General features: G+C 38.9%; 3 protein-coding genes across 3 annotated transcripts in view; 1 reads left to right on the top strand and 2 right to left on the bottom strand.

Annotated features, from left to right (window-relative positions):
* LOC125048176 (FHA domain-containing protein DDL-like) overlaps positions 1-2,906 on the bottom strand; it is an 8,998-nt gene extending 6,092 nt beyond the window's left edge. The window contains exon 1 of the mRNA XM_047646742.1: positions 2,808-2,906. Within this exon, the coding sequence (XP_047502698.1) occupies positions 2,808-2,816 (9 nt within the window). The 5' untranslated portion in view covers positions 2,817-2,906. The remainder of the gene's footprint in view (positions 1-2,807) is intronic.
* Positions 2,907-3,224: 318 nt separating this feature from the next.
* On the top strand, positions 3,225-8,359 carry LOC125048178 (pre-mRNA-splicing factor ISY1 homolog). Its single transcript, XM_047646743.1, has 7 exons — positions 3,225-3,437; positions 4,474-4,496; positions 4,715-4,878; positions 5,528-5,693; positions 6,010-6,197; positions 6,618-6,754; positions 7,472-8,359. The coding sequence occupies exons 1-7, from the start codon at positions 3,435-3,437 to the stop codon at positions 7,613-7,615; spliced, it is 825 nt and encodes a 274-aa protein (XP_047502699.1). The 5' UTR covers positions 3,225-3,434; the 3' UTR covers positions 7,616-8,359.
* Positions 8,360-9,947: 1,588 nt separating this feature from the next.
* The window catches only part of LOC125048384, a 12,064-nt gene continuing 2,011 nt past the window's right edge, over positions 9,948-20,000 (bottom strand). Inside the window, exons 2-11 of the mRNA XM_047647050.1 lie at positions 19,490-19,687; positions 18,779-18,871; positions 17,972-18,070; positions 17,666-17,809; positions 17,195-17,291; positions 16,925-17,086; positions 16,337-16,446; positions 15,179-15,277; positions 11,415-11,510; positions 9,948-11,107 (exon numbers count right to left, since the gene is read on the bottom strand). Coding sequence (XP_047503006.1) covers positions 10,838-11,107; positions 11,415-11,510; positions 15,179-15,277; positions 16,337-16,446; positions 16,925-17,086; positions 17,195-17,291; positions 17,666-17,809; positions 17,972-18,070; positions 18,779-18,871; positions 19,490-19,675 — 1,356 coding nt within the window. The 5' untranslated portion in view covers positions 19,676-19,687 and the 3' untranslated portion in view covers positions 9,948-10,837. The remainder of the gene's footprint in view (positions 11,108-11,414; positions 11,511-15,178; positions 15,278-16,336; positions 16,447-16,924; positions 17,087-17,194; positions 17,292-17,665; positions 17,810-17,971; positions 18,071-18,778; positions 18,872-19,489; positions 19,688-20,000) is intronic.

Raw genomic sequence — 20,000 nt, 5'->3', positions numbered from 1 at the left:
CACACACACACACACACACACACACACACACACACACACACACACACACACACACACATATGTGTGTGTGTGTGTGTGTGTGTGTGTGTGTGTGTGTGTGTGTGTGTGTGTGTGTGTGTGTGTGTGTGTGTGTGTGTATGAATGTATGTATATATATATGTGTATATATATATGTACACACACACACACACACACACACACACACACACACACACACACACACACACACACACACACACACACACACACACACACACACACACACATAAAGACACATACACATACAGACACACACACATACAGACACACACACACACACACACACACACACACACACACACACACACACACACACACACACACACACACACACACACACACACACACACACACACACACACACACACACACACACACACACACACACACACACACACACACACACACACACACACACACACACACACATCCATACAGACACACACATACATACAGAGACACAAACACACAACAAAGATGGACAGACAGACAGACAGACACAAAAAATACATGTACATTCACAAATCCACAGAGACTGATTTGGTCTGAGAAACCTGGGGAAAGCAAAAACAGCAAGGAGAATAGAGAAATGCAAAGGAGTTGAATTCTTGTACCATCTAACATTATTATACAGACACAAGAGGGAGAGCAAGGGTACAAAGTATGCAACTGGGAATCAAGAAATGGGACAATGTACCATGATCATAAATAACACAGATATAGTTGGGAATCTTAGCAACTGAGTTTAAATCTACCTTGTCTCTACTGTGCAGGAAAAACACAAGGTAAATTATCATAGTGATATTAACCCATTGCCGCCAGGGAAAATGAATAAAAAATGGGGAAAATGCTGTGCTCACTTCTTATATTTTTGTGAAATGTCTCTGCACATAGATGGCTCTTCTAGTGCTTAGCCACAAAGGAGTCAATTAGTAGATCTTGTGACCTTACCTGATTTCACCTTTCCTTGAATTGGCAAGAAAAATGTATTTTTTACTAGTGCTATCAATATCAATGGTGTTATTTTTACTATGAATCATAATTACTTTAATGTTACAAACATTTGTAATAAGATAAGGTAAAATATTTTCGTAAAACAATGAAAAGGGTGAACGGGTGAGACAGGCAGTACTCACAACTGGCTCACTGGTGACTTAGTACAAGTATCATATAGCCATCTATGGGTAAAAACAATTAAACAAATAAGCTTACGGTGGGCAAGACACGTATGTACATGCCATGCCCATTGGCAAGGGGTTAATGGAGATGATAACAAGAATAACAACAATTAGTACACTATTCAAATGTTTGCATGTTAACTTGAGTTGATTTCATTTGCAGTTTTGTAATATTAAAGACAGAAGAAAGATTGTAGTTAACCCTTTAGAAGATAGGTTTCTGCTTAAACAGGAAAACAAACTTTGGATTCTGTACATGAGGAATTTCTTATAGCCCTCTAATCACACAATGTAATGTTTTTTTGCATCTTAACAATATTGTGTTCTACCAAGATTAAAGAAAGTATCTCAAGTTGATCTTGGAAATTATCAACCATTAGTTCAAAAGAAAGTAAGCTACCTCTAATACCTATGACACTTTTGAATAATGGACATGATTTACTGAATGAATAAAAGACAGTGGCCTTCAAAATAGGACTTATTTCTTATAACCACCTGGATTTTTTTGTGATCTGTGATGAATGGCCTGTAATTTGAAGACACATCATCATGCAATTGTCAGAGCCTCCACACTGGACTCTGGCAAGCTAACAAATTTCCATCATGTATTTTCTGGCAAGACAAAGCCTGAACTTGTTTTAAAACTTAATAAGACTTTTAACCCCATACTGACAGGTCACACCTAGAGGCATCATAACAAACCACTCGATCTGCGGCGTACAGTTGTATGCCATGGCAACATGCCAGAGCGCTCAGAACAGGAGATTCAGCTTGATGCAGCAGACTCCCATGCCCAAAGTCTGCTCGTTGCCATGAATTTCCAGGTTGTAGAATTTTTATTTATTTTCTTCACCCGTTGGTGTTGGGTTCAGTTTGTAAGTCTGATGAATACCGTTATGTCATTGTAAGGCCATCAAAAATATCAATAGGCTAGCCTCAACATACCCAACCCAGTTATGTGAGGCTGGAAAATTGACGATGGCTCTTTGGTGTCATTTCTACAACTAAGGGACTTGTTTATATGTGTTTATTTATTTAATAACAAAAATTTTGGAGCATGCTTTCCAGCTGGTGTCTTCTGGCTCCTACCCTCCCATGGCTGGGTCGCATTTTTACCCATCTTGTTAGTGGTAAAGGGTTAAAGGGGGAGAAAGATTTCTACCAATACTGCACATATTAGGGAGACAGGTAATGATTTAGACACGCAACAACACATAAATATATATGCTCTACCTGATCTACTACATATTAGAGGCCAATGGAAAATAATTGCAACAAAATTCGTTAATTATTACTTCGAGGTCACCCGACAACAGGAAACGTTTTAAAATTCACGTAGGAAGTGACCTTCTCTTATATCTGATTCATTTCCTCTTTCCCCCCAACTATAACTCGCTAGACGGCACCCTCTGGACGCAAACAATTAGAAAACAATAAGTAATAACGAGGAAAATAATCCCAACCAAGTCAAACAGGAAAACTGTGCCTGGGAGACTATTTTTCCCTCAAAAAAAGCCCAAACAACTACAAATACCGACTTAATAGTCACAAAAAAATACATAATAATATAAGAGGTCTGTTACATATTACCTTTCCCATTTCCGGCGTCTAAATTCCACAAAATAATTGAGTTAAACGAGAGAAAATTTTACGAAATTCTGAAGGAAGGTCGAGAGTAAACAATCATTGCATCTTTTGAAAGATAAAGTTGGAATAAAGGATGTATTGTCTTTGTAGTAAGTGTATATTTTATTTATTTGTAAAATGTGGCTTTTGTTTTTATATATGAATCACTCGTAAATATCTTCTATATAAAAAAATCGTAAAAAGATAGAATCGAAAGATGTAAAACCAGAGCCTTGAAGGTACAAAATATTTCATGATGATTGATAAATAAAGTGTTTTATAATGATAAGAAATACAGCACAAAACAAAAAATACAACCTACAGAAAAATAAAAGCTAAATGATATATCTTTCAAGCTCAAAGCAAGTCAAAACGCATTGTGCCCGCGGTCCCTCACAAAAACAAAAACGTTCAAGAAAATTCGCGACTTTGGAATTATCACTTATTTCTTCCTCTATTCTTCTCTTCGCTGCTCGGAAATTAAGGAAGGAAGGAAGAACTAGTTGGGAAAGCTCGTTAAGTGAGGTCTGTGGTGGAAATTAAGTGAGAAACATCGTTAAAATACAAGAGGAAGGAATCCCCTAAACCAACATGGTGAGATTATTTTTGAAAATATTTTACGTTTTAATGAGTTGATATCCTGTGGCCTGTACGATTATTTTTTGTGCTTCTTACTTTGAAAAGGACGATATTATTCCCTAAATACCGCGGGGTTGAATTGAAGCCTTGGTACCGGCTGCCGGTCGAGTACATTCACAGATCAGGCATCTTATTTGTGTTCATTTTGTACATATCTTAGGTAGCAATGGACTACTTACAATGTATTTATTATCCAGGTAAATATATGGTGGAAGCCTAATGTAAACTATTTACAATAATGATATAAATTCACAAGCGTTGATAAATTATACTAATTTCATACGACTCAAAACTAATCTGGGGTTTCAAGTGCGTTCCCTTCCCGTTAACCCTCGTTCTAGGGGCGTTGGAGATGGGAATTTCAAACAGCTTGTGAATTAGAGTGGCTTGGCATCAGGTGGTGATGGTAACCTCCTTACCTGGGGGCTGGCAGTGAAGAGCAACTTGCCTTTGCCAACATAGGTATATTCTGGTAGAGTACTAGTCTGCTGGCCTTTGGAATGACACTCATAATACTTGCCATGGGTGTGCGCTTTCATTCTCAGTTTATAATTCCATTATTAGGAATCAGAATGAAATTTTTATTAGACTACAGGGAAGGCTTCCAATATCATCTGTCATCCAAGTATGTCAAGTCTTTAAACCTCGTTCCACTTTTGGAAGCTCAATGATAGTGATATCTCTTAGAATAAAGGTGTTGTTATCTAATATCCAAGAGTAAGATTTAAATTATTTTCAGATTATATGGTGTTGTTATATAATCAGAATTTGGTTATTTCAGTACATGATGTTATACATTTTGGATGTATCTGAATGCATACAATTTTCATTTTTGAGAAATAAAACAATTTCTTAGGTTGTATTTTTTGTATTGCTGGTTGATTCATTTACCAACTTAGGTGATTATTTTGTCTTTCCATGTCAGTGCCTTAGCTTAAATATTACACATTCCTTTTACACCATCTAAACTTCTGTTTGCTTTTCCCAACAGGCTCGAAATGCAGAAAAGGCAATGTGAGTATATATATGTTGTAGAGTATTTTGTGATCAGAAGTACTGAGGTAAAGACCGTTTTAAAGTGGCTTTTGCATCTTCATTTTCTTGAAAGATTTAGTACTGGTGTAGATTGATAATAATTATCCTTTTATCAAATATAATACAATAGAAAGTAGACAAAAACCAAAGCAGGAATGTATTAACAAGTATTTTACAAATCTGAATGTACTTTTCAGGACAACACTGGCCAGATGGCGAGCAGCCCAGGAAGGAGGGGGACAACAGCAGAAGTCACGGAGGCCATACCTCGCCTCCGAATGCGAGGATTTACGAGAGGCTGAAAAGTGGAGAAATCAAGTGATATCAGAGGTTGCTCGAAAAGTTTCACAGATTCAGAACGGTGAGATCCTTTCAAGGTTTTATTGGTGGATTTCTGTGAGTGTTTTAGTCTATGTGCTGTGAAAATAAATGTATTGGTAGGGGAATGGTCTAAAGAAATGGGTATACAAAATACTTAGCTTGTACAAGACAAGTAGAGGTTTTGAACTGATTCATCTGTACTACTTGCAGTTGTATAGAAATAAAACTAGGCCGTACTAAATGTTGTGCCAGATTTTATTTATACAGCCCTTATGCGCTATATATTTTTATTTTCTTATTTTTACTGAAGTGTGGAATGTAGCTAGGGATAACGACAACTTCATACAAAATACAAACTCATCAAACAACCGAAGAATAATTTGTAATAATGCTCTCTCTCTCTCTCTCTCTCTCTCTCTCTCTCTCTCTCTCTCTCTCTCTCTCTCTCTCTCTCTCTCTCTCTCTCTCTCTCTCTCTCTCTCTCTCTCTCTCTCTCTCTCTCTCTCTCTCTCTCTCTCTCTCTCTCTCTCTCTCTCTCTCTCTCTCTCTCTCTCTCTCAGATTTTTTTGGAAATAATGTAAATGGGAATAAATAATTCCAGAAGACAAGATTTGGAATTAACTTTTCTCATTCCCATCTTTGATAAATTGATGGAGATATAGACTAATGAATAAATGTTGCCTCGACAGCTGGCTTGGGAGAGTTCAGAATCAGGGACCTGAATGATGAAATCAACAAACTGCTGCGTGAAAAAGGCCATTGGGAGGTCAGAATCAAGGAGCTGGGTGGGCCAGACTACGCTCGTGTTGGCCCGAAAATGACCGACATGGATGGACAGGAAGCTCCAGGGAACAGGTGAGGATTGAGTGATGATTAGGCAATAATTAGGTGAAGATTGGGTTAGGATTAGGGAAATTGCGTTACAGAAATGGACCTACAAACAAAAACTATAGACACCTAAATATTACTTTCCCATAGTTTCAGTATGGACTTTGTTCCTAAAATGTGTAAATAGATGAATAGATAAACCTTTTGAGTATAATTATAAATTTTTCTACTGCTTTACCATAAACGTAGTTCCTCCTATAAATAAATATATGAATAAAGATTCTCAATAAGATAAATAGTGTGTCTTGTGCCTTGCCGATGTTAAATACAGTCCATCTTCCAGAGGGTACATGTACTTTGGAGCCGCCAAAGACCTGCCAGGAGTGAGAGAGCTGTTCGAACAGGAACCTCCAGCTCCTCCTCGCAAGACCAGAGGAGAGCTGATGAAAGATATTGATGCAGATTACTACGGTTACAGAGATGACGATGACGGCGTTCTCATACCACTGGAGAAGAAAGCGGAGAGAAAAGGGTACACGTTTTATTAATTTAAAAAATGTCTTATTTACGTAATTGGTTGAAGTGTCCTTTTTCTCCATTTTTATGGATTATTTTCCTCTTACTTTTCATGACCTTTTTGATTCCTTTTTTTCTGTATATGCTGTGCAATACTTGTTGAGCTGTGAGAATTTTAAACCCCCTGCTTGTAAAAGGTTAAAGGATCTGAAAATTTCTTGACTGGTATTTATTGTTTTGGCTGTCCTTCAGTCTGTTCATTGATTGCTTCTTCTTCTTTCATTTCTTCTTCTTCTTTCACTTCTTCTTCTTTCACTTCTCCTTCTTCTTTCACTTCTCCTTCTTCTTCCACTTCTTCCTCTTCTTTCTTTTCTACTTTTACTTTATTTTAGTGATCCTTTTCTAATCTGTTATTTTTGTTTTCTTTTACCCTAGCCATTAAAACAGCTGTCAAGCAATACACGGACAAGAAACTGTCAGCATTGTCGGACAATGCGGAAGACGAGGAAATTAATGAAGAAGAACATCAAGAGGAGGAAAGTGAGGAAGAATCGGATCATGAAGACGAACAAGTAAGTTTGCTGTATCAGGCTTTTTCCTCATCTTTGCCCATTAGGTTGATTTGAATTTTTTTTTTTTTTTTTTTTTTTTTTTTTTTATCTATTTGTTCATTTTTAAACTTTGGCACTGGACAAGGGAATTACCCCATGTATGCAACTTTGGTTTTTGGTCATCTCTCTGATATGGAAAAAATGGCTATGTTTGACATTTTCAAGAATAGTAAATAAGTCCCTGGAGAGTGAGAAACATCCACCTAAACTTGTTTTGACCCCCAGAAGTCTCTCGATTGTCATTATAAATTGCCTGGCAGATTTAGCCCCAGTATGAGTTCAGATCTTAATCATCCAGAATCAGTTTATATCCTATAGTTTGCTGTAGTTATGCATCGTTCCAAAGAAATTGATTGTCCACTTGCCACAACTGCTGTAGGCCATAGGTCTTTCCAAGCAGTACCAACCGATCTCCTCCCTCCCCAGACACTCTAGATTGCTAATTGTTTCTGACTAATTAGTGAGCATCCAGCATTGACTGTATACTAGGGAGCTGACTCTGTCTTAGGATGCAAACTTAGCTTAACTTGATGAAAGCCATATATTAGGTGTTACTTTGGTTTTTACTTTGGGATTTGAAATAGTGCTTACACAACTAGCCATAGGAGAATGATGTTGTTGATCCAAATTTATTCCAGTTCTGGATAAACACACGCTTACTCTCCTATTTCCCAACAGATGTCTTTAGATGAAACAGATGAGAGATCAGAGGTTCAGCGATTCATGGCTCACGTGCCCAACATCCCAACACAAGCAGACATCGAAGCGGCACTTGTCGAGAGAAAGAAACGGGAGTTGCTACAGACTTTCTTGGGTGACTGAAATCTAAGGGGGGGGGGAGTGCAATGTTAACCAGCATTTCAGACATTAGTACAACTGTTGTGAAAAAATTCAGGAAGGCGTTCAATTCAGTAAGCTGAGATTACTGTGTATATTGAGGTAAAGAAAATGTTTATGTATTGATTTATTCTTAATTTGATTAATTTATGGCACTGATTGTGCTATGTGTATTTACGTTTTTTTTTTTTTTTTTTTTTTTTTTTTTTTTTCCTTTCTCTCTCTTAGGCAGTACTTAAAGAGGTAGAAAAGCTCAATAATGAAGATTGTACTAGTATTTTTCACATTCAATGGTATTGGCAATTGCATGTGCTGTGTGAAGAAAGATTTGAGAAGTAAAATAACCAAGATTATATATTTCCAAGTAAATTAAAAGACTGAATTGTTAAGAATGTTTCTGGTATCCCTTCATTAATCACAACTGAATATTGTCTTTGATAGAGTCACACACATGACTATGCATATGCTCAGAGAATTATCAAATATGTGGCAGTTGGTTTATTTGCTATTGTGAGACTTTGTGAAGATTAAGATATTAATAAGTTTTGTCTTGTTGTGGTTTGTGATATAGAGTATTGGAATTATTTGAGACCATACCAAAAGATAAAATGAACATCAAGCTGATTGGTGTCCCCAGTAAGTGTTTTTATGGGTGTTTATATGTATATGTACAACCAAACATTATTTTTATAATTTTAGAGGAAAATAATAATACAGAAAATTATGAAATGTGTGTCTATATCCTTATTTTTAGTACAGACTTCTAAATATAAATGTACTGGCTATTATTATTTTAACAATCTCACATACTCATTAGCCATATTATGCAGATAGTTTACATCTACCATCATTTTGAAATATTCTAATCTGATATTTAGTTTATTGGAATAATGATTTTTCAGTAATTTTTTGGAAGACTTACTGTATTTACCAAGACAAAAAGGCTAGTCTTGTGTGACAAGGCACCAAGGCACACAATGCTGGGCAGTTTTGTGACCTGTTTAAATTGTATTATGTCATTTAAATAATATTGAAATTTACAGCTTTTTATCCCTTTCTTTTATTTTGGTCTTCTGCAGTTATTACCTTCTCTTCGTATTGTAGATCTCTTATCTTTTCATCAAAATTTTCTATATCTTGCCTTTCTTTAGACTACAGGTTCAGCATATGGTGTATTGGAAATTTTACCTAGTTGGTAGTTTTATCCCAAATTTGAGAAAAAGAAAATACTAAATATCAAATTGGAAATAATATGAAGTACCATCTTTGGATGATATTAAAAATGTGAGCAGTACATACTATTGATCAAGCCTGCTGTGAGATATTAATATATTTTTATATACTAGTCTCACATTTCTGCCATGTTTCATTATTCATTACACCTGACAGGTACACCCACAATCAGAAGTTCACTGACAGTCCAAAGATAGAGTAGTGAAGCAATAACACTCACTTCCATTCTTCCTTTTTCTGAATGAAAAGTGATATATCCTCTATGGATTTTGTATGGAGACATTAGCCAAGGGGGGACAGTCAACATTCTTGCCCTTGTGGTGTGCAGTTTGGAAGCACAAAAAAATAAATAACAATGTAGAGAGATTATGTCTCTATTGATAAAGAAGTTGATGGTTTGAAGATAATTCAATTTGAAACTTCAGAGTGGGAAATCATAATTGATACTCATCTCTGGACAGAATAAAAAGATTATTTTTGTACTGTGTGACTAGGATTAAAATATCAATTTGTATTTTAATAGTATAACATTTCGATACATTCCAGTTTAGAAAAAAAAAGTAATAAAGTAAACTAAAATTGAACATTATTAATTTAAAACTGCTTAGATTTCAGTATTCTGCAAATTGCGAACAAACTCTTATTATTTTCACATTTCCGTCCCAATATGAAATATTATTGTTTGTCATTGAGGCACCTTTGGCTGCCCAGCCTTCTGTTTTAGCTACATTCTAATTACACTCTATAGGGATAGGTGAATTTAGCCTGGCTTTTACTCTATTGTTAGTGATGTTGACAGAATTATAATCAAAAGTTGTAAGGAGATTATTAACAATATACCATCACTGACTATAGGAAAAAATAGGATTGTTCTAGTGCTGGTTCCCCTCACACCTAAGACCGCATGTCTAGGCTTTACAGCAAAGGGGATAACTGTGAATCTAGAAGGCAGATAAAGCTTGGTTCAAACCTGGCTGCTGGAAAACGTGGAAAGTAAAGCACTGGCAAGTGCAGCTTACAAATTACATATAACTTGAATAATAATATATGTAATAAAGGATTAAAAGATTGTAAAAAGCTGTAAAAGAATGAGATCTGTATATTTTCAAATCATAACTCACAGTATATGATAAATGCATGACCAGATGTGGAATATCTTTTCCAGCTCACTCCATATACGATAACATAATTCAACCAATTCTATACATTTTCTTTCAAATGCACCAGTGTAATATCTGATATCAAAGACACAATCTGACATTTCTGAAATTAGAAATTGATTATTAAGCTCTCTGAAAGTAGTGCAGTTGCCTCAAAACTTTGCTGCAAACTTTTTCTCAATACCTATACATATCATTCTTTTATATGCATGCCTTTAAAGCTGATAATTGTATGTGCTTTATATTACTTATATATATATCTATAAAAAACAATATCTCTTGAGTATGATTAATTTCAAATAATGCAACTAGTCCTTTCTAAATACTGCTTATTCTTCCTGCTGACTCCTTTCCATACTGTTATATTTGGCTTTGAAAACAATGTACAAAAAATTACACAAAATGGAAAAAACGTAAGAATGAAATACAAATAGTGGATTATGACAAAATATAGGACACTGACAGAAAAGTATACAATAGAATGGTCATAAATTTATGAAACAAAAAGAATTGTACATTTATCAGGAAAAATATGCGTTAAAGGGATATAGAAGCAGTACATAAAAAATATAAATACAATTGTCCTATCCCCCTTCAATAATTCTCGTAATTTTCATTAAGAAAAAAAGAGAAAAGATAATGAAAAAAGGGAAGAAAAAAACTAACATATATGAAAAAGTGATATTATAACTCTCTATGAACATGAACATACACATACATTCAATGCTGTGCACCCGTTGAGTGTGCCAATGCTCAAAAATGTGGGACCAGCTGTAGCCTCATTATTCTGTCCTTCCCAGGTTCTCTTAGACATTTAAATCTCTGTGCCAGACTGAGGTTCCTGTTTTGTAACAACTTGTAATGTAACGTCCTCGACAATGTGGTGGACTGCCGTGTCGTCCTGTGTGTGTACGACGTGTGTGTGTGTGTCGACCTCCTCCTCGAAGCCTCCCTCGCCTTCAGTGAAGCCTTCTCCCTCAGTAAAAGCACCAGCCTCTCCCTCTGTTTCCAACCCATCTCCCGCCACGCACTCCTGGGCATCTGTATCCTCATCGCACAAGTCCGAGTCGGCAAGGACAGCAACCTGAAAGAAGGTGGGTGATGGATGATTAACTAGTTAGATAAAGGATTGATGGTTGTAAATACTGATGTTTAGCACTGAAAAAGAATGCCATTTTGCTCTAAAATGGCTTATTCATACTGTATTCCCATCATAGTCTATTATTTTAATATCTTATTATCTGATTTAAGAAGAAGTCCATACCTAAAATACCCATCTTTTAATTTTTTTGCAAACCCTTTCAGAGAGAACACAGAATATCAAAAAGGATGGAAGGTTGACTGTCTACCACAGATGACAGGACACCTTGGATCAACCCATTCTAAATTACCTGGGCTAGGATATCGGCAGGTGCTGCTTCTCCATCCACTAGTCTGCCCTCTGCCTTTAGCCGCTCTTCTGCTCTCATCTGGTACCACTCCCGTCGAATCTAAGAGAGAGAGAGAGAGAGAGAGAGAGAGAGAGAGAGAGAGAGAGAGAGAGAGAGAGAGAGAGAGAGAGAGAGAGAGAGAGAGAGAGAGAGAGAGAGAGAGAGAGAGAGAGAGAGAGAGAGAGAGAGAGAGAGAGAGAGAGAGAGAGAGAGAGAGAGAGAGAGAGAGAGAGAGAGAGAGAGAGAGAGAGAGAGAGAGAGAGAGAGAGAGAGAGAGAGAGAGAGAGAGAGAGAGAGAGAGAGAGAGAGAGAGAGAGAGAGAGAGAGAGAGAGAGAGAGAGAGAGAGAGAGAGAGAGAGAGAGAGAGAGAGAGAGAGAGAGAGAGAGAGAGAGAGAGAGAGAGAGAGAGAGAGAGAGAGAGAGAGAGAGAGAGAGAGAGAGAGAGAGAGAGAGAGAGAGAGAGAGAGAGAGAGAGAGAGAGAGAGAGAGAGAGAGAGAGAGAGAGAGAGAGAGAGAGAGAGAGAGAGAGAGAGAGAGAGAGAGAGAGAGAGAGAGAGAGAGAGAGAGAGAGAGAGAGAGAGAGAGAGAGAGAGAGAGAGAGAGAGAGAGAGAGAGAGAGAGAGAGAGAGAGAGAGAGAGAGAGAGAGAGAGAGAGAGAGAGAGAGAGAGAGAGAGAGAGAGAGAGAGAGAGAGAGAGAGAGAGAGAGAGAGAGAGAGAGAGAGAGAGAGAGAGAGAGAGAGAGAGAGAGAGAGAGAGAGAGAGAGAGAGAGAGAGAGAGAGAGAGAGAGAGAGAGAGAGAGAGAGAGAGAGAGAGAGAGAGAGAGAGAGAGAGAGAGAGAGAGAGAGAGAGAGAGAGAGAGAGAGAGAGAGAGAGAGAGAGAGAGAGAGAGAGAGAGAGAGAGAGAGAGAGAGAGAGAGAGAGAGAGAGAGAGAGAGAGAGAGAGAGAGAGAGAGAGAGAGAGAGAGAGAGAGAGAGAGAGAGAGAGAGAGAGAGAGAGAGAGAGAGAGAGAGAGAGAGAGAGAGAGAGAGAGAGAGAGAGAGAGAGAGAGAGAGAGAGAGAGAGAGAGAGAGAGAGAGAGAGAGAGAGAGAGAGAGAGAGAGAGAGAGAGAGAGAGAGAGAGAGAGAGAGAGAGAGAGAGAGAGAGAGAGAGAGAGAGAGAGAGAGAGAGAGAGAGAGAGAGAGAGAGAGAGAGAGAGAGAGAGAGAGAGAGAGAGAGAGAGAGAGAGAGAGAGAGAGAGAGAGAGAGAGAGAGAGAGAGAGAGAGAGAGAGAGAGAGAGAGAGAGAGAGAGAGAGAGAGAGAGAGAGAGAGAGAGAGAGAGAGAGAGAGAGAGAGAGAGAGAGAGAGAGAGAGAGAGAGAGAGAGAGAGAGAGAGAGAGAGAGAGAGAGAGAGAGAGAGAGAGAGAGAGAGAGAGAGAGAGAGAGAGAGAGAGAGAGAGAGAGAGAGAGAGAGAGAGAGAGAGAGAGAGAGAGAGAGAGAGAGAGAGAGAGAGAGAGAGAGAGAGAGAGAGAGAGAGAGAGAGAGAGAGAGAGAGAGAGAGAGAGAGAGAGAGAGAGAGAGAGAGAGAGAGAGAGAGAGAGAGAGAGAGAGAGAGAGAGAGAGAGAGAGAGAGAGAGAGAGAGAGAGAGAGAGAGAGAGAGAGAGAGAGAGAGAGAGAGAGAGAGAGAGAGAGAGAGAGAGAGAGAGAGAGAGAGAGAGAGAGAGAGAGAGAGAGAGAGAGAGAGAGAGAGAGAGAGAGAGAGAGAGAGAGAGAGAGAGAGAGAGAGAGAGAGAGAGAGAGAGAGAGAGAGAGAGAGAGAGAGAGAGAGAGAGAGAGAGAGAGAGAGAGAGAGAGAGAGAGAGAGAGAGAGAGAGAGAGAGAGAGAGAGAGAGAGAGAGAGAGAGAGAGAGAGAGAGAGAGAGAGAGAGAGAGAGAGAGAGAGAGAGAGAGAGAGAGAGAGAGAGAGAGAGAGAGAGAGAGAGAGAGAGAGAGAGAGAGAGAGAGAGAGAGAGAGAGAGAGAGAGAGAGAGAGAGAGAGAGAGAGAGAGAGAGAGAGAGAGAGAGAGAGAGAGAGAGAGAGAGAGAGAGAGAGAGAGAGAGAGAGAGAGAGAGAGAGAGAGAGAGAGAGAGAGAGAGAGAGAGAGAGAGAGAGAGAGAGAGAGAGAGAGAGAGAGAGAGAGAGAGAGAGAGAGAGAGAGAGAGAGAGAGAGAGAGAGAGAGAGAGAGAGAGAGAGAGAGAGAGAGAGAGAGAGAGAGAGAGAGAGAGAGAGAGAGAGAGAGAGAGAGAGAGAGAGAGAGAGAGAGAGAGAGAGAGAGAGAGAGAGAGAGAGAGAGAGAGAGAGAGAGAGAGAGAGAGAGAGAGAGAGAGAGAGAGAGAGAGAGAGAGAGAGAGAGAGAGAGAGAGAGAGAGAGAGAGAGAGAGAGAGAGAGAGAGAGAGAGAGAGAGAGAGAGAGAGAGAGAGAGAGAGAGAGAGAGAGAGAGAGAGAGAGAGAGAGAGAGAGAGAGAGAGAGAGAGAGAGAGAGAGAGAGAGAGAGAGAGAGAGAGAGAGAGAGAGAGAGAGAGAGAGAGAGAGAGAGAGAGAGAGAGAGAGAGAGAGAGAGAGAGAGAGAGAGAGAGAGAGAGAGAGAGAGAGAGAGAGAGAGAGAGAGAGAGAGAGAGAGAGAGAGAGAGAGAGAGAGAGAGAGAGAGAGAGAGAGAGAGAGAGAGAGAGAGAGAGAGAGAGAGAGAGAGAGAGAGAGAGAGAGAGAGAGAGAGAGAGAGAGAGAGAGAGAGAGAGAGAGAGAGAGAGAGAGAGAGAGAGAGAGAGAGAGAGAGAGAGAGAGAGAGAGAGAGAGAGAGAGAGAGAGAGAGAGAGAGAGAGAGAGAGAGAGAGAGAGAGAGAGAGAGAGAGAGAGAGAGAGAGAGAGAGAGAGAGAGAGAGAGAGAGAGAGAGAGAGAGAGAGAGAGAGAGAGAGAGAGAGAGAGAGAGAGAGAGAGAGAGAGAGAGAGAGAGAGAGAGAGAGAGAGAGAGAGAGAGAGAGAGAGAGAGAGAGAGAGAGAGAGAGAGAGAGAGAGAGAGAGAGAGAGAGAGAGAGAGAGAGAGAGAGAGAGAGAGAGAGAGAGAGAGAGAGAGAGAGAGAGAGAGAGAGAGAGAGAGAGAGAGAGAGAGAGAGAGAGAGAGAGAGAGAGAGAGAGAGAGAGAGAGAGAGAGAGAGAGAGAGAGAGAGAGAGAGAGAGAGAGAGAGAGAGAGAGAGAGAGAGAGAGAGAGAGAGAGAGAGAGAGAGAGAGAGAGAGAGAGAGAGAGAGAGAGAGAGAGAGAGAGAGAGAGAGAGAGAGAGAGAGAGAGAGAGAGAGAGAGAGAGAGAGAGAGAGAGAGAGAGAGAGAGAGAGAGAGAGAGAGAGAGAGAGAGAGAGAGAGAGAGAGAGAGAGAGAGAGAGAGAGAGAGAGAGAGAGAGAGAGAGAGAGAGAGAGAGAGAGAGAGAGAGAGAGAGAGAGAGAGAGAGAGAGAGAGAGAGAGAGAGAGAGAGAGAGAGAGAGAGAGAGAGAGAGAGAGAGAGAGAGAGAGAGAGAGAGAGAGAGAGAGAGAGAGAGAGAGAGAGAGAGAGAGAGAGAGAGAGAGAGAGAGAGAGAGAGAGAGAGAGAGAGAGAGAGACACACACACACACACACAATGTGAAGACATTTTATGCATGTATAATTCATATCAGCTATATAATGCAATTTTTTTATATGTCATAGACAGGAGACCTTTAAACCCACCTGGCACTGACGCCAATTTTTCTGAATGCCGCGCCCTTGCAATCTCCTGGCTACGCGCTTGCAAAGAGCCATCGACCGAATGAAGTATGATGGTGGGACCTGATGTGTGGGAGAATATTTACAATAATGAGAATTGCTGTAATGAATAAAATTATAATAGGAGATCCCATGTGAATAATTGTATTTCATACTGCTTGTGGTTTTAATTTGGGATTTTTAAAAAAAATGGCTCCTGACCTGTCTAAATCTATTGACTGTTTCCAACGCAAACAAATGACTTGGGGTGTAAGTCTATGAGGAAATGTGCTAGTTAATCCTTAACCATCTTGACTATTTTTGTTTTCAGTAACTTTGAATTCCAATTAAGATCATTTAATTTTATTCTTTGTCTACCTTCCTCTCTTCATATCTTCAAAGCCACTTAATTTATCCATTAAGTAAAAATGTAAAACAATTATCATAACAGGACAAATGTTTTTACCATAGTATTTTTTCCATCAATTTATTTATATTATTTTTGAGTCACCCTTATTTTCCTTTCCTGTGGTCACAAAGTAAACTGCACTGTTGCACTTTCATTTGTATAGCACACAGGCAAAAGCGGGAAAAGTTGTTTTTTCTTTCTTATTTTTCCATACTCTTATTGCAGGCTTTTCATTCTCTTTCCTTTTCCCAATCTATTTACACATAAAGCTCTAGATTTTCCTTTCCTCTAAGGATTAAGGACCAATGACCTTTCCCTTTTACCCTAATCTTTCTTTAAAGATAATAGTTGAAATATGTAGCAGTCTCTAAAATACCTTTTTAAAATAGTTTTTATATTATAAACATCATTAATTGGGAGTATATGATAATATCAACTTCAAGAAGAAGAATAATATTAACCCAAGGCTTCTGAGTTCATCTTTTCTATCTGGACCCTTGATATGCTGGATTTTTATGCTGCCTTTTTTATTAATATAGTTAATTAGTAAACAAACAAAAAAACAAACAAACTTGATTTTGACACCATTATTAACATCAATGTATTGAGAAAAGTACTTAATGAAATGAATGAGATGCAAATACCAAACTTCATTGTTTTTAGCTCTAATGATTGGACATGGTCTACTGGATGTAAATGGTGGATTAAATTAACTCAACCAACAATAAGCACACCTGTGTGAGAGTTTCTCGCCAGACTCTGAGCAGTGCTTCCGTGTCTCTCACTGACCAAATTTTGCGTGACGTACATGTGCAGATATCTAAGTCATTGTCGTGGAAATGCCCTGCATGGATTAAAAGTGTTCATTAAAAGTTTAATAATATTGGTAGAAATATATAAAGCATCTATCTATTTGTTCTTACTTTTAAACATTACAATAACATTGGATATACGATAATTTATACATGTATCTATTCCCTTCAGTCTTATGTAAACAAATATTCCATAGTTACTGATATATATATATATAGAGAGAGAGAGAGAGAGAGAGAGAGAGAGAGAGAGAGAGAGAGAGAGAGAGAGAGAGAGAGAGAGAGAGAGAGAGAGAGAGAGAGAGAGAGAGAGAGAGAGAGAGAGAGAGAGAGAGAGAGAGAGAGAGAGAGAGAGAGAGAGAGAGAGAGAGAGAGAGAGAGAGAGAGAGAGAGAGAAAAGAAAAAGCAGTGGGTATTAAAAGTGAGGAAATAAGAGTAAGAAAATGAGGAGAGAGAGAGAGAGAAAAAAAGTGGTAGAAAGAGAGGAGAATGAAGACAGATTCTACTCACCGGGTGAACCTAATCTTCTTATTTTGTTGATGGGTTCTGATCTCTCGTGTCCTCCGTCAGAACCGTCTGTCCGCTGCTCATAACACACGATGTGGTTGCTCAGGTGCATGGCCCTTTTCCGGAGTGCTGATCTGGCTCTGCGTCTCCTTCTCATGCCTGAACCTGTTGGTTTACATGTTAGTTGGTTTGTCTTGGGCTTTTTTGCTGTGGCTTTTCTGCTTGGATTTTGTTCACTGTATGATTTGTGAATTATGGTACACAGGAACTTACCTGGGGGAGGTGGAGGCTGGGCACGGGGGAGAATCACTGGCTTGCGGTCGACCACTTCCCATTTCTCGCGGTTTTCATCAGAATCGCCAAGTTCAACCTATTGAGGAGAGCAGGCATGGAGGTGGTATAGAGGAATGGCTTTGATAAGCTTCACGGGTTCATGTCAAAGCAAATCTTATAAAATCTAATTCTTTGTAGTGGGTCCCAGAGGTTCTCAGAATTTAGTTTCTTCATTTTCATTAATCTTAACACATATAAGCATTGAGCATTTTCCACAACACAATAAAAAATACATACGAGTTAAAACTGTAAATCTTTGTTTTTCTTTTATAATATTCCTCCCCAGCTCAGTCATATTCAATGACTGTTGTACAAACACTTTTATCAGCTCAATCTCTTATCCAATGAAACCATACACTTTAATTCCTTATATAAAAACTAAGTAAATAAATAAATAAGCACTAAACTTACATGCTGTGTGTATCTGTGGTCCTTTACCCTTCTTCCTTTCACTGTGGTTGTAGCTCCAGACTCTCCACCACTTCCAACCGACACAGACACACCAGTTGAAACTCCCAGGGATGGCTTATCATTTTCCATATCTGGGGCTAAATCCTTGGGAAGAATCATCAGTAAATTACCAACTATATATTCGGGATTTATTTATAAGGTGGTGAAAATGTACAAAACACTGCTTGATATATAGCAAGACTAATTAAATTTGAATTGCTTTTGTGGGAAATTTCAGGTGACAGACATGCAGTCACTTTTACATACTTCCATATCACTGTCATCTGCATTGTCCTCCAAGCCTTTAATCCGAAGATATCTAGCCCCCCTGATAAATGCCTGGAGACGCTCCTGGTTGACACAGACCTGCAAAACACAAATTCACATACATGAGGGAAAATACAAAAGAACAGAGAGGCTTCGTCCTAAGAAGGATATTACTGTTGACTCCATTCATTTTTCATGGCAGGTCTGATCTGCTGTCAGCAGCAAGTGAAAAAAACTTCGGAACTGATTTGCATATGCTACATGTGCAAGAGTGAAGAATGTTAATGAGTTTGCCACAAGATTATCACCAACCTCTACAAAAATCTCACAAATCAGTCCTGTCAAGTCTAATGCTATAAGCCCTATTAGTTGGTTCATGCTAGGGCCATGATAAGGGACTGCCTATCTTTTTTTCAGCAACTAGGATCTATACTTGATGAGGGATAGAACTTAATTCAGCCCTCATTCTTTCACTACCACTTGCTGGGGATTCATCTGGTACTGAATTTAAACATTTTCTATTCAAACACATCCAATGTCAAAAAAGTCGTGGTCAATTAAGAAACTTTGATTACATGTTTATCATAATTGGGAAGTCTGAGCCATTATCCAAAATTATAGCATGTTCTTCCTTGTCTGGGTGAATGTCCCACTGAAATTCAAAATCAAAATTACAAATACATTATATATGATACAGGCTAGTGCCAGCCTGCAAAAAAAAAAAAAAAAAAAAAAAAAAAAAAAACTATCAGACCCTTGAAAACTGATGGCAGGAAACAACAAGATATGAGACTGATGATGAATTACCTGACCCGTGTACATGAAATCCACCATGGCCTTCAGCTCCGGGTATCGGATCTCCATCGGCAAAAGGACAATGGGATGCTTGGATGGATTGTCCTTTGGGGAGGAAAAAAAAGAATAAAGAGCAATAAGCATATTGCATTCAGAAATAAAATCTTTCTATAAGTTTTTCTTTAAATCTTTTACTGTAGTTGATTTGGAATAAAAAAAATATCATTACCAATAATTTAGCATATTTTTCATACAGCTTAAAAGATACTCTCAGGTACCAAACCATGTTGAGAACATTCCAGATTACATTTTCATACTTTATTTGAAAACATAAGGCATAACTTGAAGAGCAAACAGACAGACAGATTGTGTAAACATCTTTTCCAGGCAGAGCCAAGGACTTTTTGTAAAGGCCAAGTTGTATTACCCAGACTTTAACCTCCTGCTCATGTTGGTCTCAGACAGCCTTAGAACACTTGATTTTTATTATAACTTTATAGGAATATGTAACTATAATTTTTTTCTTAACAATCATAGTGTAGATGATTAGAGAAAAATATAGCAAGATCCAGGCAAAGAACACTCCAAGTCAGGCTCCCTTACCAGACCGCATCCCTAAGCCTGGCCACAGGAAAGGAAACCTGGCTTAATCCTGTTTCCAGAGGCACACAAGGCTGCTCATAAAACCTCTGCTTTCAACTCATCAAAACCTTGTCGACTTACTCTCAAGAAATCCCGAAAGTATGTTGAACACGCAGCCAGGATCAGCTGGTGCGCGCGGACCTTGTTTCCATCTCCACACACGACTGTCACATCCACCAGGTCGCCCTCTCGTCGCAGGCCGCTGAGGGTGTTTACCAGGGAACCGTGGTAGTTGTTCCACAGGATGCAGTACTGACTCCCGTCCATCTCGCATCAGTCCTACGGGAGTGGGATTAGGTGTGAGTTATTACTAGCATTGGTGTTATTTGATGTTATCATCTTGTTCGTATTATCATTAGATCTTTATAATGATTACTGTTACATTAATATATATATAATTTTACACAAATATTTAATATTCTTGTGCTTTGCTCATCCAACCCAATTCTGGCTTATAATCCAGCACCAGTCGTGACCGCTGGCATGGGCTAGTCCAGCAAACCTCTACTCAGCTACATGAAGATTAAACTTTTTCTTCAAAAGAAGACGAAAGATGAAAGGAGGAGGAGGAGGAGGAGGAGGAGGAGGAGGA

The sequence above is a fragment of the Penaeus chinensis genome, chromosome 43 (assembly GCF_019202785.1).
Source record: "Penaeus chinensis breed Huanghai No. 1 chromosome 43, ASM1920278v2, whole genome shotgun sequence".
NCBI classification, from domain to species: domain Eukaryota; kingdom Metazoa; phylum Arthropoda; class Malacostraca; order Decapoda; family Penaeidae; genus Penaeus; species Penaeus chinensis.
The sequence above is the reverse complement of the archived record's forward strand: the minus strand, read 5'-3'. Positions and strand labels throughout refer to the sequence as shown.